The following is a 24,607-nucleotide window of genomic DNA, read 5'->3' as shown; positions in this document are numbered from 1 at the left end:
CGGCGTCCTGGCCGTTCCCAGGCACCCCGACACCAGAAGCCCCGAGTAGAGCTCGCCTCAACCCCTTGAGGGACGCCACCCGCCCCGGCTGGCCGCGAAATCCAGGGGTCCCTCCTGCTTTGCTTTGTCCGGGACGGGACTCAGGTGCTCAGATTGTGGACGGAGAGGCGGCTCCGCGCGTGGCCAACGCTAGGTGGCGCCCGAGAACCAGGCCTGCCCTGCTCCAGGGAGTCCCGGGGTCCGGGCGGGTCCTGTGGTCCCCGGGTCCGGTCAGCTGCTGGGCCTCAGAGCCTCGAGCCTCGAGTGCCCCTGTTTTCTCGCCTCTTTCGCAGGGCGGTGGGGGCGGATTACGGGCAATAACCTCTCAAGACCTAGCCCTTGCCTAGCCCCTGGAGACGAAGGAGTCCACGTTACCTCCCTGCCTCTGGCCTTCTCTCACTAGGTAGGTCTGTGTTCTCAGGTGAGTTGCTCATCTCTGGTAGCACATCTGGAAGGTTCTTCAAAGGTTTCCACCTCAGTGCATGCCTTAGAGGACTGTCCATTGGCAAGAAAATCACCTATTTTAAAAACAGGAAATTTATCACAACAAAGAACGCATTTTCTACACTGATGGGATGGGAGAGGGGAGTCACATCCAGCACCCTGAGACTCTTTGTAAAGTCCCCACTCTGAAAGGATCTGGTTTTGTTCTGCGTTATTTTCACGTCAAATGCTTTCAGTATTTTATAACAATTTTAGAACCAAAGACCCATCACTAAGGTACTAATGGTGGCCCTCCCTAACACAGACTGTCTCAGAAACCCAACAGCCAAAAAGCATTTTGAAGCAAGATGTCACCTTGCAGTTCTGAGTACTTAAAATACTTCCCTTTGAGAAGCTTGAGTTAGCATTCACAAAATGGTGTTTCCTGCGTTACCGGTTATTTCTTTTTCTCCCTCCCCATTTTATTTAAAACAATTTCTTCAACTAACATTTATTTGCCAGTCTCTGGATTAAAAAAAAAAAAAAAAAAGTTCCAGGGGCACCTATGTGGCTCAGTCGGTTGAATGTCCGATTTCAGCTCAGGTCATGATCTCACCTGAGCTCGTGAGTTTAAGCCCCGTGTCAGGTTCTGTGCTGACAGCTCAGAGCCTGGAGCCTGCTTCAGATCCTGTGTCTCCCTCTCTCTCTGCCCCTCCCCCCACCTCAAAAATTAATAAACATTAAAAAAAAATTTTTTTAAGTTCCAAAAATCCCCCTCCTCAAAAAAAAGCCCTCCAATAAATAATAGGAAACCATCCCTACCCCTAGGAACTGCCCCCATCTGACAGGGAGAAAGGAAGGTATGTAAATGATGCTGACACTGGGATATTTTATGGAAACGTGTGTTTAGGGCAAGCACAAAGGAGCAATTCATTACTTTTAAAACCTCGTATTACAAAAATTTTCCAATATAAACAAAAGTAAAACAAATGGTCAAGTGAATCCTGTCTACCTGTCAGCCAGCTTACAAAACTATCAACGTATCGCCAATCTTGTTTCATCTATGCCTCACACGCCATAAGATTCACCCACCGAAAATGTACAACTAAATGATTTTAGTAAGTTTATATAAATAAATATATATATGGTTGTGCGACCATCATCCCAAAGCAATTTTAGAGTATTTCTACTATCACCAAAAGTTTTAAAACATTTTTTAAATGTTTATTTATTCTTGAGAGAGAGAGAGAGAGAGAGAGAGAGAGAGAGACAGAGTGTGAGTGGGGGAAGGGCAGAGAGAGAGGGAGACACAAAATCCAAAACAGGCTCCAGGCTCTGAGCTGTCAGCACAGAGCCCGACGCGGGACTCAAACCCACAAACTGTGAGGTCATGACCTGAGCCGAATTCGAGCGCTTAACCGACTGAGCCCCGCAGGTGCCCCGATCACCAAAATTTTGATTGTGACTATTTGCAGGTCATTCTTGCTCTCATCCCTAGATGTGGGCAACCACTAATATATCTCTATTGGTTTGCTTTTTCTGGACATTGCATAGAGGGGAAATATAGAATATGTAGCGTTTTGCATCTGGCTTCTCTCACTGAGCATCACGTTTTCAAGATTCATCTGTGTTGAGACACAAATCAGAGCTTCGTTCCTTTTTACTGCTAAATGATATTCCACTGTGTGAAGAGACCATGTTTATTTATCCATTATTACTTGGTGGCACATGTGGGTTATTTCTGCCTTTTGGCTATTGTCAATAACATGCTGTTGAATGTTCCCATTCCAGTCATTGTGTTTTCCTGTCTCTTTGGTAGGGATCTAAGAGTGGAATTACTGGGTATGATGATAAGTGAAACATATGAAGATTCTTGTGCCAAACCTTTGTTTTCCCGACGTGGCCATACCACTTTAAATTCCTGTCGGCAATGTAGAAGGATTCCAGTTTCTCTGCATCCGTGCCAACACTTGTTATTTCTTTTTGATTTTAGCCCTTCTGGTGGGTGTAAAGTGGCATCTAATTATAGTTTTAACTTGCATTTTCCTAATGGATGATAATGTTGAGCATCTTTTCATGTGCTTATTGGCCATTTGTATATCTTTGTGGAAATGTCCATTCAACCCTTTTGTCCAATTCTTATTTTTATTTTTTAAAAAGTTTATTTTGAGAGAGAGAACAGAGAGCATGAGCAGGGGAGAAGCAGAGAGAGAGAGAGAGAGAGAGAGAGAGAATCCAAAGCAGGCTCTGCACGGTCAGCGTGCAGCCCGATGCGGGGCTCAGACTCACGAACCGTGAGATCATGACTTGAGCCGAAACCAAGAGTCGGACACTTAACCAACTGAGCCCCCAGATGCCCTTGTCCGATTTTTAAAACAAACTTTTTTACTTTATTATAGATTTACAGGAAGATTGTGGAGGGAGTAGATACCCTTCACATCCCTCATACCTAGTCCCTCCTGTTGTTACCATCTGACACGAGTGGGGTACGTTTGTCACAATTAACTAAAGTCCATACCTGGTTCTGATTTCCTGTTCGGTCTTTACCTAATGCCTTTTTCCTGTTCCAGGGTCTCACCCAGGACAACACATTACATTTAGTTGTCATGTCTCCTCAGGCTCCCCTTGACCATGACAGTTCTTCAGACTTTTATTATTATTATTTTTATACCTTAACCTTTGATAATCTTATTAGTTTTGAGGAGGACTGGTCAGGTATTTTCTGGAATGTCCCTTAACTGGGCCTTGTCTGATGTTTTTCTCATGATTAAAATGGAGTTATGGGTTTTTGCGGGGAGGCCTTCAGAGGTAAAGTGTTTGTATTAGATTGGCTCAGGCTGCCGTACAAATACCACAGACCAGGCAGCTTCACCAACAGAAATTTCTTCTTGCTCAGTTCTGGAGGCTCAGAGTCCAAGATCAAGGTGCCAAGAGAGCTGGCTTCTTCTGAGGCCTCTCTCTCCTTAGTTTACAGAGGACCATCTTCTCCCTGTGTCTTCACATGGTCCTTGCTCCACGTCCTAATCTCCTCTTCTTATGAGGACACCAGTTCCATTGAATCAGGGCTCACCCCAGGGATCTCATTTAACATTGTTTACCTCTTTAAAGATCATCTCCCCGGGGTGCCTGGGTGGCGCAGTCGGTTAAGCATCCGACTTCAGCCAGGTCACCATCTCACGGTCCGTGAGTTCGAGCCTCGCGTCGGGCTCTAGGCTGATGGCTCGGAGCCTGGAGCCTGCTTCCGATTCTGTGTCTCCCTCTCTCTCTGCCCCTCCCCCATTCATGCTCTGTCTCTCTCTGTCCCAAAAATAAATAAAAAACGTTGAAAAAAAAATTTTTAAAAATTAAAAAAAAAAAAGATCATCTCCCCAAATATGGTCACATTCTGAGGTGCTGGGAATTAGGACCTCAACATATAAACTTGTAGGGAGGGGGGGGTCATAATTTGGCCCAAAGAAGTGTCATTTTCATCCTATCCAGGGTCCATGCTATTGACATGACTTATCACTATTGATGTTGACCTTGGCTACCTGGCTGAGGTGTGTTTGTGTAAAGTCACTCCTTTCCTTCCTGCTCCCATACTGTGCCCTTTGGGGAGAAGTCACGGTGTGCAGCCCACATCATAAGTTTTATCCCACTGTAGGGATTATGTTCCATGTATTTTGTAAAACTCTTAGGAGAAATCTAGGGGTAAATCTCTGTGACCTTGGTTTTGGCAATGGAAATCTTAGATATGACACTAAAGGCACAGGCAACAGAAGAAAAAATAGATAAATTGGTTCTCATCAAAATTTAAAACACTGTGTATCAAGGGACATCATCAAGAAAATGAAAAGACAACCTACAGAATAGGAGAAAATATTTGTAAATTATATATCTGATAAGAGTCTAGTATCTAGAATATATAAAGAACACTTACAGCTTAACAACGAAAAGACAAAACTCTAGTGTTTATAAATCAACGCTGTACTGAAGAACCCTGTACATAAGATAATTGGCATGTTTGAACAGATCTATAGAATAAATTCCCAGAAGTGTGTGTGGTTTTTTGACAGATATTGTCAAATTGCCCTCCATTGAGGGTGTATCAGTTTAGATGTCTCTAGAATTTATTTTCAAATCTACCGTGAAATGTGCCAACACCGACAAGAACGTTCATTATGGCATTCGTCATAATACCTCCAAACTGGAAAGAACCCAGTGCCCCTCAACACAAGAGTGGATAGACACAGCATGATCTCATCATACCATGGAACACTACAAAGCAATGAAAAAGAACCAAAGTTCTGCCACCCACCACACAGAGGAATCTCACAGGCGTGTCAAGTAGTAAAAGAAGCCAGACACAAAACCATACTTACTAAAGGACTCCTGTGAGATGCTCAGTCATCAAGCTAAGGGAAGAAGAATCTCTGAGATCCAAACAGCAGTTAGCCTTGGATTGAGGGGTGCTGGCCACTCAGGCTCGAAAGAGTTCACTCCCACCCTGCTCCCCACGACCAGGTGCTCAAAGCGCCCTACACTTTGATCTGGACGATTGTTACGTAGGTGAATAATACATAAAAACTCACTGAGCTACGTGTGCTTCATTGGTATAAGTTAGATCTCCATAAAAAGCAAAAAGGTTAAAAAAAAAAAAAAAAGCCAACACTGCTGTGCTAACCACATGGCCATGGTAGAGGGCGATCTCCTTAGCTACAAAGAGTCAGAAGGCAGACCCTGTGTCTCTTTTGTTCATCTTGAGCCAGCTGTGGTTTCCAGGTGTAAGGAGGGGGTGTTTAGCAGGGGGAGGGGTCCTTTAGGTGCTCTGGGACAGGCGTGCACCCTGCCCATGCTAGACCATTCTCTGCACCAGCTGTTGAACAGCTGCCTGGTTATTTTTAGCCCTGGGGCTCTGCATGAAAAGAGCCTCACGCAAGGGCTCCTTTCTCCTGCCATTGACCCTGCTCCTGGGCCCTCTCTCCCCACCCACCCCAGGCTTTAAGGTTTCTGGAACATTCCAGGTCCTACTGCTAGACTACATGTTGCTATGGTGAGGGGTCTCTTCTGCAGAGCCAATTCCTTAACTTTAGGAAAGGACGATGTGGGGAGAGTTTATTTCTCATCAGACTCTGAGGCCAGGCCCCAGGAAGGTCCTGGGCACTCAGCAGCCTTGCCCTCTCTCTCTAGGGGAAGTAACACCCACCTGGAGCCTCAGGAGGAGGATGGAGTCCCTTCCTGGGAAGCTTGACGGTGGTCCTGATCTCTCCTCTTCAGGATCTTGTGGGCCTTCTGGCTAAAGAGGCTGCTCAGCCTCTATCCATCATGCCCCTCCTGCGGCTGGCGCAGGCCTTCTGGAGAGCTGGCTGTGCCCTGCCTGCCCCATCCCGTGGGGGTTCCCATTTCTGAGGCCAACCCCCTCCAGGACAGCTTGGGAAGGGGCTAAACTCTCGCCCCTCACCCCCACCCCTTCTTCTGGTGAGCATCCTTCGAGAGCCTTGAATCTTGTCTCCAAGCCCTGTTTGGCCCCAAATTCATCTTGTTCCTTATTTTGGAAAACCAGGATGCTTCCACCCCCACCTCGAATCGGAAGGGTGGCTGGCTGCCCACCTTTCCAGGGGTGGCGGAAACAAACTGAAGCCCAGTGCTCTCCATTGTTCAGCTTAAAACTCCACAGGGGAGCCTCCTCCCCTTCGACCTGACTGCAGGAGAGGCGTTCTGAAGACACGATCTAGAAACGGATTTGAAAAATCAAATCCATTTTAAAAGTAGTGAAGGCATTTGCCTGCCTCCTCTCTCTCTCTCTCTCCTTCGCTCTCTTCCTGCCTTCTCTTTTTCCTTCCTTTTCTCTCTCCTCCCTCCCTCCCTCCCTCGGTCAAGTGGAAGGTCTCTCCGACTGGGGAGGAAGGTCGGGTAAACCAGACTCAAATGGACTTCACTGGGTTGGTCTGAGGCATTAGGCCCATGTTCTCTGGGTGGCGGCTGGGCTCGGTGAGCTGACCGCCCCCCTGGGTGGTGGGATCATCCCACCTCCGCGCACTAGGAGGGGGGACGAGGGGGCACACACTTCGTCCAGGAGCAGGGTGGGGGGTTCACTTCACTATCACACATCACCTTCTCCGCTGAGGGCTCTCGGTGGTCGGCACGCGGCTGACCCATCAGAATCCCCCCTCGGGCCCTGCGTGGGCAGAGCGTGTGGAGTTACTGACAGAAAAGCAAAAGCAGAATTCGTTTTCGCCCTTTGAGTCCGTGGCTGCCTGCCAACGTCTCCGTCAAATACGAACATTCCTGATTTCATTCTGGCACTTTTTGTCAGGTTATTGCAAACTGGAAGGGTGAGCAGACAGAAACAAAATGACATTTGCTGAGCGGGTGGGATTGTTTCTAAATCTATTCTCGAGAGCACACCAGTGTATGTACACTCTTCGGGGGGGCACTCTCCTCTGTGGGGGCTTTGAATGCAACTCAGAGCCGGCCTCATTTTACAACCGGTATCCTCCGGTCTCGATGCATTGCTGTTTCCATGTGTGCAGAATAAGGAGGCGTGGGACCAGTATATGGCGAGGACCCTTGTCAGCCATCCCTGGAAACATCCATATGCGAGACAGATGGGTACTAGATCCACAAGATAATGGAGAATTCTAATCAATTTCACCGGCATCAAATTTTTATGTTCCTGTAAACTTATGAAAACCTTGAAATTAAAGTTACTGCCTCACCACAGTACCAGAGTGACTAATTTGATTGAAAAGCAAAACAAAACCCTTCCAGAAAAACTGATAAATTAAAACTAAAACTGACACCGCTTCAAAACCGAGAGTGATATCCTCAAGTGTTAACCTTTGCTCCCACGTCCCTGTGGCTGGAAGAATTCGTTATACAAGGTACTTTCTTGTTTTTTAAAAGAAGGTTACAGCCTTGGTTTGCTGGCTGAGTCAAGTGAAGGGTCTCTTGGACGAGGAACTCTTGGTCTCTGACCTCACGGGGAAGGTCTGAAGGGCCACCTGGGAGGACTGTTTCAATCTCAGGAAAGCCACTGGGCTGGAAAGGAGTCCCTGCTGGGGCATGATTCTATGTCAATAGATGCTTTCTTATTTTCAAATGCGCTTGATAACTGGAAAAAAAAAAGAAGGTGGACATTTCCTTCACGGACAGAAAAAAAAAATGCCACCAGGACATTTGAAAGCAAGTCTTTTCTCTTTCTAGATAGTTGGGCTGCATTTTAAAACAAAAATGAAAGCAAGCCGGGTCTCCTCCCAAGGAGGCTACCAAACTCCTCTTGGTATTGTGTTTGCGAACCAGCTTCACACACCTGTCTGCCCAAAGGCACCTGAAAAAGTACTGGGAAGTACACACCTAACGGTCTTCCCTAGGGAAGCTGACCCAACCAAAAGAGGGGAGAGCTTTCTACGATTCCCGATTCCCAGGCTCCGAAGCCTGTCGACTCGTTTTTCAGTATATTCTTACAACTCAGGGGATCGGCAGTCACGCTTCTAAGTGAAAAGATTAGGAAGCTGGGCCAGTGAATAAATGCTTACTTTGGATCTGTACTATTGATTAAAAAAAGAAAGTCACTGGAAAAAATGAGCCCCTTTCTTCCATTTTTGCTTGAAGCAGTCCAAAGAAAACAAGTTTTGGTTCGCTCCCGTCTGCGAGCTCAGCTCACGGTCCAACAAACTCCCGAGAATTCAGAGAAAGCTTGCGCCAGACATGCAGGAGTGTGTCCTACCCACAGTTCCCAGAGGCTTCACCTGCTCTCCTTCAGAGGTGGGGAGAGAGACTCCCAGGGAGGGAGTGCTTCCTCGCTCTCTATCTGCCTGTCTGCACACGTTCCTGCTTGAGGAGAGGGGCTAAATGAACCTTCCAACCCGAGAGTTGCACCTGAGGCCCGGAAACTTGCAGTCACGCTATGTGTTCGGGACACTTCGATTCAAGCTAGGGAGAGCTGATGGCAGCACCCCCACCCCCTTCTCCCGGAAGTGCCTGCATTTGGTATTAAAATGCACCCACCTGCTTTTGACCCCCAACCCCCACCAGTGGACTGCATACCCACAGGGCTAACCCGTATGAATTGGTCTTGTGTTAAAGAGAGGTTTCAGAATCCCTGCAGATAAATTCATTTTCTGATCCATAATTTACATTCAGCGCATTTCCTATTTGAAATTGTGCCAAGCCCAGAATAAATAAACAACAAAATTTGAGTCAATGATACTGTATTTTGAATTCTTTCCCCAGCTTTCCTCGATAGATAGTGTGAAGTTTTCTCTAATACAGTGAAACATCTGAGTACACGACAGATGACAAGGTCTGTAGTAATGACTTACAGATAACGTGCTTTTATCTATATACAGATGTCGTTTAGTATTTCATAGATACAGTTCTTCTTGGTTTTGGTTGTTGGCAAAACGTAAGCAGTTTCTTTCTTACTTTACTTTTACTCTTCTATTTACTTTTATTTACACTTAGGCCCCTTCCCTTGAACTGAAAGCAAACTTCGAGTCCCCGTCTCAGCTTCTGTCAGAAGAGAGAATAGGGGAACGTGTTTGGAGGGGATGAAAGAAAGAACCACAAGCAGTTTCTAGAAAATAGGATCTAAAAATAAAACTATCCATGCTTTCGGAAGGGGAAGCCTATTTATAATCCGTGATTTCTTTCTGTGTTTCATGGGTAGCAAGAAGCAAAGCCCATGCATAGGCAGCCTCTGTCAGCGTGTGTGAAGGAATGCTGGTTTCAGGGTAGGACATACGACCGTCCACAAGTCAAAGGCTGCTTGAAGGAACCCTTCCACGGTGATTCACCACCACAAGCAAGGACACACGCCCTGGCAACTGTCAGGACAAAGCTGGACAGGGCCACGCTGGCGTGTCGTGTTACATTAGGACTCGCGTGCCTCACAGAATTGGTTTTGGAAGGATAGGTGCATGGATTGAGACACTGGAAGTTGATTGTAGTTTCTGGATCGTCTCAGGGACGGCTAATCCGAAAACGCCGTCTGTGATGGATTGTGACATCGACAGAGGATTTCCACGAGGATGTTAAGGCTTTGGGTTTTTCACAGGACGCTCATCAGTGTGCGGTTCTCGGTGCTCTGGTTTAATGCTGTAGCGCGAAGAGGGGGACCTGGAGGCCCTGCCTGGCACACCTGCTGCTGTGACATCTGAGGGCCGCAGGGGTGGCAAAGGGCTGCTGGGGATCCAAGACCTGCTGTGCTAGGTCACTGAACACTGGTGAACTGCTCTCTGTGGACAGCCACTTCTCTGGGCATCCCCAGGTGGTCCTCTGCTCTTCCCCTGACCTCCCCCAAGTCCAAGGATAGCTTTGGGGAATCCCAGGATACTGGGGACTGGTGGGGGGTCTCTGAGGGTCCGGCTCACTGCTGCCCAGGGTTGGCCCAGGAGCGGAGAGATGACGATCCTCTTTGTGAGCCAGGCTCCAACTCCCAGCTTGTGACTCTGGCAGCTCCTTGGGGTTAAAACCAGAAGGGTCTTGCAGATTATTTCCTGAAGGGCGGTGGATACCACAGGCTTGACTGGGCCCTGGTGGCAGTTCATGGCGAGGGGCTTAGGGCGTCTGAAACTGGGCCAGTGTGTGAGGGGTGGACGGGGAAGAGTGTGACAAGTGGAACAGGAAAGACACCGGAATTCTCCAGGAAGACGGAGAGGCCGCAGGAGGGTTGGTGCCATTGTAGTGCTCGTACATCGCCTTCTTGCGCTTCAGGAGGACTGGAGGAGGGTGGGGCCCGGCTGTCGCAGGGCACGCGGGACGTTCATGCTGTGGCAGTGGCTGTGCTCCTGCTAGAAGTCATCGAAGGGGCTGCTGCTATGGGCACTAGTGACAGAGGTCTTCTGTTTCAGGCGGGGACAGGAGCCACCGGTTGGGAATGCAGGCAAACTCTTGGGAGGTCCAGGCACTAACGAACAGCTAGTTCATTAGAACACACTGGGTGTTCTCTCTAAGCACACAGGTCTGAGCCTACTGTCATTCTGCCAACAAAACGGGCAGTTGAAGAAGGAGAGGAGGAAATTTGGAAATGAGATCCTGAAAAGATCGAAGTGGCCCATCATATTGGCTGCGTAAGAAGCGCGAATGGAAGAATTTGGATTGTTATGTGATTTGTGCAGTATGTTCACTCTGTCTCATTAGAAATACTTTAGGAAAAAAGATGCTTTTATCCTAATTTGTCTGGATGACTGCTTCAAATTTTTTCCGCCTCCAAATAGTTTTACCTTATCTTCTTAGGTTTTAATTGAACTAATTTCCTGAAAGTTCATGTAAATTGCATTTTTTAAATATTAAAAACAAAGAAACAAATCCAAACGCTCTCTGGGTATCATGGTAGGTTAGGATCTTTGGAAGTCGACAGAAGTCCCTGAATGAAATTTTGGGAAAGTGCAACTCATCATGCAACTAATAACAGGAGATCAGGGATCATGTTCAACCATATTCTTCTGTGCTACATGAACATTCCAAACGTATCTGTGATGCCATCAAAAATCTTTACTCTTGAGGAGGAAGAGGCATCATTCTGGCAAACCAAAATTACCAACGAAAAGTTCCACCAACCCACCATGCTACATGACTGGCCGCTAAAAGGTAAACTACTGGCTTCCTCAGTCCTTTGTGAATAGTCAACAAAGTCCATTTTTTACCCCAAAGCCCCACATTGGTGGACAATGCAAATGACATTCTATGTTACTTCAAGTTACATTAGCCAAGTTGTACTTATTTCTCTTCCCCTCTAATACTTCCCTGAAATACCAGAGGTATGCAGATATCTGATACAGGTGTTTCAAAAATGACCTAACAGTATATATAATAAAGAATTTATTGTGTAATCAACAGTTAGAGGGGGAAAAAAACCCTGATTTTATGTTAAAAGTATGCAATCTATTTGTTCTGTTGGCAGGAAGTATAGGACAGCAACATAACAACCTGTGCTTTATGCTGATCTTGCTGAAGGCACTGACATGTTGCAAACTTTGCCTCATTTCTGATGAGAGTCTTGGTTAGTATATGGACATTGGAATAATTCTAAACTCCATTTTAAGCATATGCTAGCTAATAAACATCCTACATTTAAGTCATGCATCCAGTCTCACAAAAAGAAGGGGAGAGGGAGAGGAGAGAAGACGTATTCTACCTTGTCGGTCACTTGCTGACCTGCTGTCTGATTTCACCATTTAAATGCGTGATGACGCACTCCACTACCTGGATTCTTTGCTCTTTCCCGGCAAAGGGAGGTGGAGGTCCAGACATCTAGTTATTTGGATTTGGCAGCATGCTCTGTGTTCTGGCTGTGTGGCTGGGAACGAGGGGCAGCCACCAGCTGAACCGGGGGGCAAGCCACTCAGCTACGCTCAGCTCTCAATCTGTCGCAGAGGGAAAAAAGCTCTCTGCCTACCTCCTTTGGCGAGGCGTCGTGAAGACAAAAGGGGTTCCCTGTGTCTTGAGTTCCTTGGTATAAAGCTGTAAGGGGAATCTGCTTTATGTGGAGGGGCATGTTTGCATATGTGAGAACTGGATTTAGCAGCGAAAGGGTTCTTTTCTTTAAGTCAATAAACTGGCTGCTCACCGTGTCATTGCAGGTTTGTCCATATTCCCGAAGTCAGACAGTGAGGATGGCATGAAATGAAACCTTACTTGGGAGGTTAACACTACCGGTGCAAGGGGCTGGGGCAGCAGTGGAATGGATGGAGGCACATGTGTCCTTGGAGAGAAATGGCTGTCCCTGAGCTGGGGCTGGCTGGTCTTCGGTGGGAGGAGGTCTCCCCAGCAGCCAGTTCTGGAGAGCTGAGAGGCTGGAAGCCAGGGAGAATGTGAGTGGAGGTCTTCCCAAGGACGGGCGCAGCGAGCTGTGAGGTCGGCCTTGGGCCCAGGGATGTCACAAGGGGCTGCTGCAAGTGTGCAGGTGTTCAGCACTTCCTTTTCCTGGGATCACACGGACAAGTCCAAACAATTCCTCCTTTCTGACGCCATCCATTGCCCTCCCAATCTACGTGGCAAGAATTTTATTTGCTGAGAAGATCAAGAAAGTCAGAGGAAGACGTTTAGAAGAGCAATTCGTTTATAAGATTGCCAGCTGCCTCGGCCCACCTCTCGACAGGGCACAGGGCAGAGACGAGAAGGTCAGAGACATCTGGACCCCCTCCTCCTGGAGAGGGCAGGGAGACACTTTACTGGGTAGCGGTGTTCCTGAAAGGCTCCCACCAGCCCAATCAGTCCAAGCCAGTGCCTTGTTCTGACACCCTTGTGCTGGGGCCCCAACTGCCATCTGGAGAGGATGGTTTTAAAAATAGAGCATATGATTTTATGGGTTGCATGTGGAGTGGCCTCACCCCTCCGTGAGGGACCGACCCGATACGGGTGCAGCTGTTTCTCTGAACACTTCTCTGTCTGTCGCTCTCTCTTGGGAGACTGAATACTCCTTAAGACCATGAACACAAAGATCATCTCATGGGCTACAGAGGACACTGAGAAGCCACTGTTTAAAAACGTCAGTAAGGAGAAGATGTCGCTACGCGAACCCAGATCCCTCCAACTGTCCTCGAATTTGTAGTGTGAAAGCAACAGGAAAAGCAGAGTCTGTAACCACAGCGGCCGCTCAAATATTCTCAAGCCTTGTGGCAACATCAACAACGCACATAAAGGGAGGTTTGTAATTACTGGGCGTGTAGTAGGTACTCAGTAGTTACTGGCTGAATGTTCCTTATCTGTTGGGAAGAATCTGACTTTGTAAAACTGTAAAGTTCTTTGAGTGGCTCTTTGAATATAATCAAATAACTCAGGCATCAAACACTAACATATCATTTGCTTGGGAATCCACGTACAAACAAGCAGCACTGACGTGGCGAACCGAATTTCCAATGGCGTCCGGAAATGCTTGGAAACCTCACCTGCAGAGAGTTCTAATAAAAAATCATCCCTCTAGTTACTGCAGATCGCGGGTACTTTATTTGGATCTAGGGACTCCTGAAATTGTACGCAACATTAAGAGGGTTTGTTTGTGTGTGTGTGTGTGTGTGTGTGTGTATGCGTGTGTTTTCTGTGTTTGCTTGTTTGTTTGCTGGAGAAAAGAGCCACAACTGTCATCAAATTATCAAAGGCTTTGTGAGCCAAGAAAGGTTAAGATCACTGCTTTCCATGACTGAGACTTAAGGAGGCACTCGGCTTGCTCGATACATGACAGCTTAATTCACTTCTCCTTCCGGCGTCCGGGCCCAGCAGGAACAGAATTCCCCAAGCTTACATTAGTCTAGTTTACAGTGACAACTCTTTGGAGTCATGTAATTAAAAAAAAAAAACAACAACAACAATTTTTATAAAGGAACTGTATAAAAATAGACACTTGGGGGGATTTTTAATCTACACATAGATGCTGTGCAACTGTGTGCTTTTCTTAATCGCTTCCTCTTTCTTATCTCTTCCCCAGTTAGCTTCCTTTTCCTGGCACTCGGGATCCATTCCAGGTGCCACAAGGAGGTCCTCCACACTGGAGAGGAGCAGACACAAAGGCTAAGTCCTACTGCAAAAATTCGGGGCCATGTTTCTTCACTGAGAAGTCTTCCCAAGACCCCCAGGTGCCTTTTCTAGAAAAGAGACCCATGTTCCCACAAGACCTTCAGTGCAGCACAGACCATCACTGCCTAACCTCCTGAAAGGTCCCTATGGCTCAGGAGGAAAGGACGCCCACGTCAACGAATAGTGCCCTCACTGGTACCAGGTTCTAGCAGAGAACCAACTAGAAGCTTGATCCCCGTGAAGCAATGAGCAGGGACTGGGGGGCCGCATCTTCACTTCGCTTCACAGAGCCTACAAGAGGATCCTGTGCTCTGAAGGTGTTCATAAATACTGCACTCACCAGGAAAAACTTTTTTAGGGGAAAAGCCTCTACACTTGAGCAGATCCGCAGTCTGGCTCCAGAGGAGGTGTTGTGAACCCCCGAGATACGTACCAAGGGCATGTACGTGTCTTGGGGAGAGGCTCTGTGACTTTAAACTGATTCTGAAATGGGTTTGTGACTTCCCTTGATACGGACACCCCAGAACTCTGCAAGGAGAGGCTATGTGGGCACATTTTTTCAGAAAACCTACTTCATTTTCTCAGCCAATTCCTTCTCTTCACATTTTGCAGGAGAAACTGTTGAGAGGGCCTAATGAAACAGGGATAGCTGCTAGCGAAACTTGCACTGCAACCTGCCTTTTATCCTTTTTTAAGTTCCATGTAAAAATAAATGTTTTTCAACCTAAGTTAACTGTAGCAAGTACGTCCATTAAAAAAAAAGAAACCACATACATAAATAGGGTTTTTTTTTTTTTAGTTGCCTTGTTTTCAGAGTCATGATGTGAAAGAAAAGCAGATCTTCTTAGTTCAGCCACAAATTGCAGGAAACCAGGAGTGCCCCAGTTTCTGAAGTGCTACACGTCTATCTTTTCAATGAGGAAATACCAGGCATCAAGGATTTAGATTTTAGAATATTTTAATATCCATTTCTTCAGTGGATGCATTTTCAAATAATTAGAATTAACAATTTAAAAAGAGCAGAGTGAAGGAACGAGGGAAAAATGCAAACAGTTGGTTCTTGCTAATTTAACTTTAGGTTCTAGGCATGATGTGATTTTCTGAAACAATCAACCAAAAAATGCTTATCTCAAAAATCTAGAAATGCAAACGCAGACAGATCTTTGGAAACTACAAATTATTACAGTCCACGTCGCGGGAAGCACGCGGCCCTCTGGCTCTCAGTGTCAAGTGCAAATGTGCAGGTGTTGCATAATCTGTGTGACTCTTCAAGCTACTTAAGGGCTTCATAACTGATGCTCTACGTTTGTTTGCACTGGATAAAACTCTGTGTGTGCTTGTTTATATATATATATATATATATGTATATACATATATATATGTATGTGTGTATAATTCGATCTGACTTGGGGCCAAGAAGAAAACAGCAGTTGCAACTCAAAGCAACTATTTACACACATTCAGTTCTGAAGTATTGCTTCCTGACCTAAGTTCGTAAGAGGTATTGCCACTGTGAAGAATACATCCATCGTGCTGGTAGCGCTTGAACTGCTTCTTAGGGACCTGTCTTCAGTGACTATTTGTTCAACGTCAACAGAGCTGGGCGCATGGCATTCCCGCTGCAGAGATTCTGTGGTCCTGCGTTGAGGTATGCTTCAGGGCAGGGAACCGGGAAGGACCCATGTCGCCTAGTGGCCCAGAGAGAACATCTGTACTGGTTATTTAGGAAGGCTCAGGGTGTTTTTTTAAAAGACAATTTTAAAACTCTGGGAGAGCCATCCATCAAAGGCTCCAACTTGCACACTGCTGGACCAGATCGCCAGATGTTAAGACCCTCTCCCTGCCGTCTGCAGCTTCCCAGGGTCAGGAATCACAAACATCCTTGCAGCAGGGGAAGGAATAAGAGAATGTGCTGGGGAGGACGCATGTGCAGAGATGAACCTTGGAGGGCGTGCTCCGAGTGGAACAGCAGAGACACAGCTGACGAGTCAGCAACTGCCCAGCCCCTTAGCTGCTGCCAGAGCTATGGAGCCTGGGGAAAGAAGGCAAAGGGACAGGACCACACTCAGATACACGCCTTAACACTGATAGAAGCCCCTAACACCCACCTTCCCTATGGGCAAGGACAGCATCGGGTAGTGTTTTAAAACAAAAATAAAAATAAAAATTCTGCAGGATCTTGTAAGAATACATTCTTTAGAAGCAAGAGGTATTGTCACACCATCCTTTCTCCGGCATCGGAAGACCAACAAACTGACAGTAAAACCTGAAGGAAGATCTTGGTTACTGAGAGCGCTCCTGACTCGCTTGGACATCAAGACCCTGGCTGTGGCCATACTGCTGGGACCCATGCATGTCCCCAAGGAGAGCTGGCCGATCAGAATCAGTATTTCCTGATACCGGAAATGGCAGATTGCGTATGAATTTGGGGGGCGGGGTTGATAATGGGACCTGATGTAGATGTGACAGTTACACAGAGATTTTAGCAGCGAAAAGAAAATGCACAGGGCATGCCGGTAAAGACCTTCAACAGAGAAGGAGCTAGTCCTCAAATTATCCTGTGAACTGTATGCCAGTGTCACCTGGAAAATGACCACGACAAGGCAACTCTAGCTTGAGTTCAACACCACGTACGCTCCAGACTCAACATGGCAAAACGTCATCACAGGCAGGATTAGCAACAAAGGGCCCAGAAGTGATTTTCCTTAGGTTTTCTACACTTGCCCTGGTTTAACACCTCATCTGCACGTGGACGATTCTGTCTCTACGCACAGTGTAAGAACTCCACCTAAAGGGGGCTCAGATTCACTCACTAGGTTCAATCCTGCCGCACAGAGGCCCAGCGCAAGCCAAGAACGGGAAAGGATGAGAAACTTCTGGGCTGTGTGGGAGCCAAGCCCCTGCCGGCACTGCCTGCCCACCCTTGTGCTCTGCCCAGGCCTCCTGCCTCATACAGAGCAGGGCTCTGACTCGACCCCTGTAGCAGGCAGGCCCCGTGGGCACTGATCTGCAGCTCGCAGGGCAGAAGCGGCTGCGTTAGTTAGGCTGAAAACCGTGGCTGGGAGCATCTCTGGCCCAGAGTGCTCTGGCCACGTCTGTCCAGGTCCTGCTCAGCCCCTGTGTGGGGACGTGGCCCAAAGTGGCCAAAGCACTAGTGGGCATCTTCTCGCCCTGCTGTGTGCTCTGCAGACCCCCTTTCCCCGACCCAGCCTATCTCCCTTCACCACAATGTCCTGGCAGCCCCCCCGCCGAAACACGCACTTCCTGATAAATAAATAAATAAATAAATGCAACCCTCAGACGTTTATTTCGAGTTTCCCTCTCAGAGGATTCAGCTTCAAAGACAAACCCCTTCGCTCCCAGCTGGAAGACCCCTTGGTTTCCGGGGCAGAATGAAACACGGCTCTTAAATACCTGAGGCCTGGGTTCACGAGCTCATCCCTGGTTAGCATCTGGAATTTGGGCCTGCACGTGGAAGAAGCCCTAACGCCGCCTGGCCGGGGAGCGGTGCCCCCTCAGCCCCGAGGGCCCAGGAGCTCTGGAAGGCGCAGGTGGGGAGGGCACGGGCCGTCCAGGCTGGCGGCTGCTCGCACCCCACGCCCCCCCACCACCCCTCACAGTGAGTTACTGGCACTTGATCTCAGATTCATAAATGAAAGTGTGTGTGCGTGTACATGTTTACATAGAAAGATCAGGGCACTGGGAAACACTATTACGTACACAGAAAAAAATAAACCGCAAAAACATTGTATTAGCAAAAACAAAACAAAACAAAACAAAACAAAAACACAAACGACGACAAAACAAAAACCCAAAGTGTCTTGTGAGGAAAAGCAGTAAGAACGCTATCTTAACCACAGCTTCTGTTTAAAAAGTCCAGCAATACCCAATGCCATGATCTCCACCGGCGGTCTCTGTCCCCAGACTAGACGCCGCGGGCAGCCCCCGAAGGCACTTGTTCTCCACGCTGCTGGACGGTCACACCCAGGGGATAGGGCTCCGGGGAAGAAAAGGAACGAGACGGATGGAAACGACCCCTGAATAGCTGTGGTCCGCACAGACGTCAGGGCTGCCACGACCACATGACACCACGTCCAGGGACAGAGGCTGTGGTGCTCGGGACGCACAACAGGCAAGTACAAACGTGACTGGGTTTCAAGGAGCAGAGCACCGCGGCAGCGACGGGCGCTGCGTCACACGCTCTCAGAAACGTTGAGCCTGGTGAGCTCGCTGGCTTCTTCAGCGCCCGCTTCTTCACAGTCGCTTTTCTCTATGGCTTTGCCAAATCGACACCTTTCTTCGGCTTTGACAGGCTCCTTCCAGGGCCTCTTAGAGGACAGGTGACCATCCCTGGCCTGCACGTTGTTTTCGGAACCCGGAGGCGTCTTGTCCGCGCTCTGGACAGAAGGCACCAGGTTGGCGATCTCGTCCGTGGGAGACCGCCCGATGCTGCCGTCCACCTGGACTCGGATGTCCGGGGAGATGGACAGCTGGTGCTGCGGCACGGCCCCGCTGTCCGTGCACTTTGGGTACAGGTAGGTCTTCATCTGGCCCTTGCCCTTGACGTTCACCGTCCCTCGGTAGTCGAAGTCATAGCCCATCTTGCTCAGGACGCGGTAGCTCTCCTCGCTCACCTGGATCCGGCACTCCACCCCCGTGCTGTCCATCCTGCTGGCGATGTTGACGGTGTCGCCCCAGATGTCGTAGAGCAGCTTGGTGGTGCCGATGACCCCCGCCGTGAGCGGCCCGTGGTTGAAGCCCACCCTGAGCTTGAAGTTGAACCACAGCATGTTGCTGTTGAAGTCGTCGACCACGCGCATCATCTCCTTGGCGAACTCAAACAGGACCTGCAGGTGCTCCTGCGGGTGGCTGCCGTCCCGGCACTGCGCGCCGTTCAGACCTGACGCAGCCATGTACGTGGCTCCGATGGTCTTGATCTTCTCGATGCTGCCGTAGCCCGGCCTGCTCAGGAGCTCGTCGAAGTCCCCGATGAGCTCGTTGAGGACGCGGTAGCACTCCTTGCCCCCCTCGTAGTTCTCCTCGTAGAACTCGCTGAAGTTGACGATGCTGGCAAAGATGACGCCCCCGCTGTCGTGGTTCTTGGAGTAGGTCTGGGACACCTTCAGCTGCTCAGCCACGTGGTAGGGGATGATGTTTCTCAGCAGCCAGTCAGCTTGGTCCCTCATGCTCTGGATCTTGGTGCGGTGGAGGTCCGCCTCCACGTCCCCGTGGTAGTGCAGGCGGTAGCTGACCTCGAATTCTCGATTCAGGAACCAGACCAACAAGAGCAGGAGAAAGAAGACAAGAACCCCCTCCTGGCCAATCAGGCTGGCTGCTCTGCCGTCACGCGGCAAGGAACTGTTGCACGGATTCCCCTTGGAACTGGAGAGTAAAGAGAAGAGAACCGATGTACCTTCTTAAATGCACCTTTTAAGGGAGAGGTTGCTGCTCAGGACTTGCGGGTTCTGAAACAGCCCAGCTAACTAGCACTCGGCACCAAATTCTGGGGCATCGACAGCACGCAGCCGCCAAGCGCCCCGCTCCCGTTTAGCTGGCTGGCTGGAGTGGTGCAGAAATAAAGGCTGACCTTTGTCACTGGCTTCTGAGTAAGCACTTGGTGACTGTGGTTCTTCAGGAGCCTTCAGCTCCTGGACTTTTAACATCTTTTCCTTACCCCCAACTTTCTATTTTGAAAATTGTCAACCTTACAGGAAAGTTAAGAGGCTACTTAAAACATTCATACGCTCCTCTCCTGGATTCAACAATTGCTGATGTTTCCCTGCTTTGCTCTTTCCCTGTCAACACACACTCATGCACACACGCCTCTCCCACTGAACATTCTGAATGTAAACTGCAGACATCATGACACTTGGATCCTGAATACTTCAGTCCCTATCTTCTAAGAATAAGGATGTCTCCCAACGTAACCACACTACCATCATCATACCCAAGAAATTTAACATTCTCTGACGCACTCCCTTTTTAGATTTCTCATCCAATGTTAGTTCTGAAAGATGTGTACTTTTACAAAGGATTTTGGTAAGTTCTCTACTGTCTACGTGTATAAAAGTCCACCAATGTACCATTAGCCCCTTCTGGGTTAGTTCTATTTTGCCAAAGTCATTTAAGACAATGTTAACATTTTAAAAAATAGTATGTATACTTTTAAGAGTAGCACATTGTGTGAAACTCAGAGAGCATAAATAGTGGTAAAAAACAAATGTCTTTCCTTCAGAGAAGTATTGATTTTCTTGTGGTTGCAAGAAATTCTAATACATGGATGTACTGTAACAACCAGACCCCAACCCTGGGCCTTTGGGGCTGCGTCCACTGCTTACTACTGGCGAACACCGCAGGGACGCTCCTGTGCACAGGAGGGAGTCTGTCTGTGGGACAAAACTGGAGCCGGAACCACGGAGTCACTTCAACTACTGCACATTTACAATTCCAGCAGAAATTTTCCAATTGCCTTTCTCACTTCTGTTCCCTCCGATGACAGCGTGCTCTCGAGGCGGGGGGCTCTCGGGGGGGGGGGGGGACTGCTCTGCAGTTGGACGGTGCTGACCAGCAACAGGTGTGACTGAAGATTAGTGCCAGGAGCACGGTCTCTTTGCAAGTTCCTTTTTTAGATACAGCTTTTCCATTTAAAAGTACTACATACTCATGAGAACAAATGGAGGGGAAAACGCAGAAAGAAAAGATTTGGCCATCATGGACCACGCAGAGGCAATCACTGTTAATGAGCATGGCATTTCCTTGCCTGTCTTCTGTTTGTTTACAGAGCTGTGAGTGCTCTGTTCATGTCAATTCTGGGCTCTCATGTGCTTCTACAGCACACAGAGTGGTCTTCTAGATCTTATGTAGCAATGGGCTGAGTCACTATAAATATGATTCTATATAAAATGGATAGGTCCTCAGTTTAGATAGCTCCATGGCACAGAAAACTCAATCCTGTAATCAGAATGTTTAAGAAGTTTTACTGTTACCTGTGACTTAAGGATATTATAAAAAATAACGAAATTGACCAATCTGGCCATAATGGTCCTCCATGAAACACAGTCACAGAAGCCCTGACCTTGGAATAAGAATCCCCAGACTCTGTCCCAGCTGACTACTGCGGAGTTCTGGAACCCTGGGCAAGATTTCTAGCTTTCAATTTCCTCACATGTAAACTGAAGATGGGCTGGAGTATTGTTAAGTCCCTCCTGGCCTCAGGTTCTATGCAAAAGGAGTTAACAGAGCAGGCCTGAGGCTGCTAGCCACAGAAAGGCCTACTGGCAGCACTGCCCTAGGCTGGCATCAGGATCTCGGATTTGGGGAGGTTCCTGCCCCCCTTGATAAAAGGTGCTCACCGCGTCTACACTGCTTGTGTAAACAAGGTGGTTTATGCTGAGGACCTGCCTTCCTTCCGAGAGTCCGGAGTTTTGATTGATGCCAGGCAGAGATGCCTATCTGACTAGCCTCTAATAGAAACCCTGGGTACAGAGTCTCTGATGGGCTTCCCTGGTGGACAACGTTTTACCTGTTGTGTCACAGCTCATTGCTGGAGGAATTAAGAACGTCCCGGACTATGTGGTAGGGACAGCACTCTTGAAAGGTGGCACTTAGTTTCCTCTGGACTCTATCTCATGTACCTTTTCTCTCTGCTGATTTTGCTTTGTGTCCTCTCATTGTAATAAATCACAGTACAACTATGTGCTGAGTCCTAAATCCTCCTAGCAAATTGCTGGTTCTGGGGGTGCTTTTGGGGATCCCTGCCATAAGTTCCCTGTGAGCCGGCAACCAAAAAAGACCTCTGTGGTAAGACACACCACACTTACTTATTCTTCCAATGGTCATTTAATCAAATGGCAACACAGATTATGAATCTCAAGTACTGAACAATTAACTGAAATGACCGAAACAGATTTGTGTTCAGCCTTGCAAGCCCTCTAACGAGCTTGAGAATAGAGAGAGAATCTGCCCCAGGAGGCAGAAGGCCTTCTCTTGTGTGGGCCCATCTCGGTGGGTGAGGAGGGAACTTTTCTTTCTGTTTCTCCAAAGTGGTGACATTAAGGAACAGTCCCCTTTATAAGTACATGTCACCGAGGCTCACCACCATCTTCAGTCCAGTCGGGCTTTGTAGCCCTGGGGCAGACATGGGTGATGTGCCCGGGTCTCCTCAAGCAGGCTATTGCTCTCGATGCTTTTCTCACTGTGCTGTGGCCAAAGCCAGCAGTGTGGCCTGACTCCGGAGAGGGGCACAGGCCAGTCCCTCTGCACAGAGGAGGGGAAGACTGGAACGTAGGCCAGCATGAGGGAGAAGGGCACCAGACTGTGACATGTGCTTTCTCCTTTGTTTGAAAGGAGAGCCCCAATCCACAGATCTACATTTAGTGCCCGAGGGGCTGATGTGCAGCAGAAGAGATGTGTGACGGGTAGGTGAAGGAATTACTTCCCATCCATAACCAGTATTTCTCATTCCGCCACAGAAGGAGCCATGATGGTGGTCTTATTCCTACATTCGAACAGCAAGGGTCAGTTCCAAAAAGAGGAATTCTACGTGACTCAATGCAAGAGTCAATCTATGACTTAACGGTGGGACATTAAGTCATAATTGGAAGTTGAGAAAAATGCAGTATATCCATGATCACAGAGAAAAGGGGTTAAAACGTCAAGAAAAACGGAAAAAAAAAAAAAAAAAAAAAAAAAAAAAAAAGATCACTCATGGTCCTAACCAGCTTAACATGGGATCTGTTAACATTCTGGTGTATTCGGTGCCATTTAAAATCTATGCCTAGAGATGGGAGGCTGGGGGAGTGACTGAGCAGTGGCACGGGGGTACTTCTGGGCACTGGGAATGTTTCATTTCTTGGTCCGAGCGGCAGTTTAGTGGGTGTGCTCAGTTATGAAAAGTCAATGAGCTGTATTCTTATGATCTGGGTACTTTTCAGTGCACATGTTATATATTCATCAATAAAAAGTTTACTTAAAAAAAGGTGCTAAGTGTTTTGTTTCCAAATAAATACTATAGTTGTGATGGTAACAGAAACACATGTGCACTGGGCCTTTGTTCCATACTTTAAATCTCCTTCCCAGTGTCCATAGGTCCAGAGATTCAATATTTTAATTGTAGAAACAGAAAAAAAATCATTCATCACTCATTACCAGATCATAACTATTGCATATCTTACATTTTTTTCATATGTATAATGAAATCTGACAGGCTGTTTCCAATTCCACATAAGTGTTTTTCTTATTGGTGCATTTTAGCAGTGGCAATATTTGAGTACATGTATCATAATTCATTTCTTTTTATTGGCAACTGAAGTTCTGGATTGTCTCCTCAGTGGATAAACAAAAATAGAATTATTACGTCAAAGGCTATAAACACTTTTGTAGACCGATCGCCAAATTACTTTCCAAAACTATGTACCATTCTGAGGAGTGATGAGGCATGGCAGAAAGAGGGGGGCCCACTAGTGTGGGACGCCAGGGTTCACACACTTCCAGTGACTAGCTGTGTGACCACAGACAGGCTCCTTAACTTCTCTCAACTTCAGCGTCCTCATCTGGAAAACGGGGACAAAGCCGCCTGATGTGTCAGGCTACTGTGAGAATTAAATAAGCCATGTATTTTAAGTGCCTGGTAGCTTAACAAAATAAACAGTGGCAGGGTAGGAACGCGCCACACCTCCACCCGCACTGGGTATGCACACTGTAACTTTGTGAACGTCCAATTTAAAAGACCAAAAGGAGGTGTGTAGTTATTTAAACGTCCGACGACTTCGGGAGTAACCTATTTGGCCTCTACCTACATTTCCCCCCGTGAATTTTTTTGTTTTTTTGTCCTTTATTTATGCAGGCCCTAACCAGCTCCTTAGGTGACGGCCCACAGCTATCTGTGTGCCCACACCCCATTGGTGTGTCAGTCAGCCTTTTATTTTTGTGCGTGTGTGGCTTTATTATTTGTAAGACTGGAAAGTTATCTGTTTTAGAGGCCTGCAAACTAATGTTATTTTTTCTAGACTTTTATATAGTCTTATATAATTTAATGCTTATTTCTAACTCTTCAGTTTATTTAGATCTTACTTTGATGTCTATAGTAAAACAAAGGTCTAACATTTATTATTTCAAATTTCTAGTTAGCAATTTCAAAATATTTTAGGGAATTAAAATAAGTACTGTCCTAGACTTCACAGGTTTCCTTCATAACATGCTGAAATCTTATGTAAAACTGAGCCAAATCTAGTATGTTCTTAACAATCATTTCGTTTTTTCCAGTAAGATACTGTAACTATGATCTGTTATTTCAACAAGTACATACTTTCCACTTATTCTTTTAAGAATTACATATGGTTCTTTTTCTTCAAGATACAACTGCTTTTTTGGAAGTTACTCTCGTTTGTTCAGATACAAGCATGATGTTAACAGCTTACCTGAAATTCTGTCCCACATCCAGGTGTGAAATTACTACGGAACTGAAATTAAAATGCAGAAAAATATTATTATAAAAAGCAAAGAAGGCATTACATAAAGTGATCTGAGAAGAGTTTAAATAAACAATTTTCCTTTTTCAAATATGGAGATCAAGTTAGATAACTAAGTATAGTTAATTCTTTATTATAATTTGATGCTGGGTGTTAACTAAAAATCACAACAGGCACAG

General features: G+C 47.2%; 1 protein-coding gene and 1 long non-coding RNA gene across 11 annotated transcripts in view; one reads left to right on the top strand and one right to left on the bottom strand.

The window, feature by feature from the left end:
* Positions 1–56: 56 nt before the first annotated feature.
* On the top strand, positions 57–14,687 carry LOC109495323. The gene is made up of 2 exons (XR_002150710.2): positions 57–442; positions 13,871–14,687. It is a non-coding gene; the product is annotated as an uncharacterized LOC109495323 (long non-coding RNA).
* A 212-nt stretch (positions 14,688–14,899) lies between these two features.
* Positions 14,900–24,607, bottom strand: part of ADCY9 (adenylate cyclase 9) — a 171,042-nt gene continuing 161,334 nt past the window's right edge. For all 10 annotated transcript variants that reach the window (XM_045047974.1, XM_045047976.1, XM_045047980.1 and 7 more), the window contains 2 exons: positions 24,378–24,419; positions 14,900–19,341 (listed from right to left, as the gene is read on the bottom strand). In XM_045047974.1, coding sequence (XP_044903909.1) covers positions 18,153–19,341; positions 24,378–24,419 — 1,231 coding nt within the window. In that variant the 3' untranslated portion in view covers positions 14,900–18,152. The remainder of the gene's footprint in view (positions 19,342–24,377; positions 24,420–24,607) is intronic.

This window comes from Felis catus, chromosome E3, assembly GCF_018350175.1.
Source record: "Felis catus isolate Fca126 chromosome E3, F.catus_Fca126_mat1.0, whole genome shotgun sequence".
NCBI classification, from domain to species: Eukaryota; Metazoa; Chordata; class Mammalia; order Carnivora; family Felidae; genus Felis; species Felis catus.
This window is presented reverse-complemented; position numbering and strand designations above follow the sequence as displayed.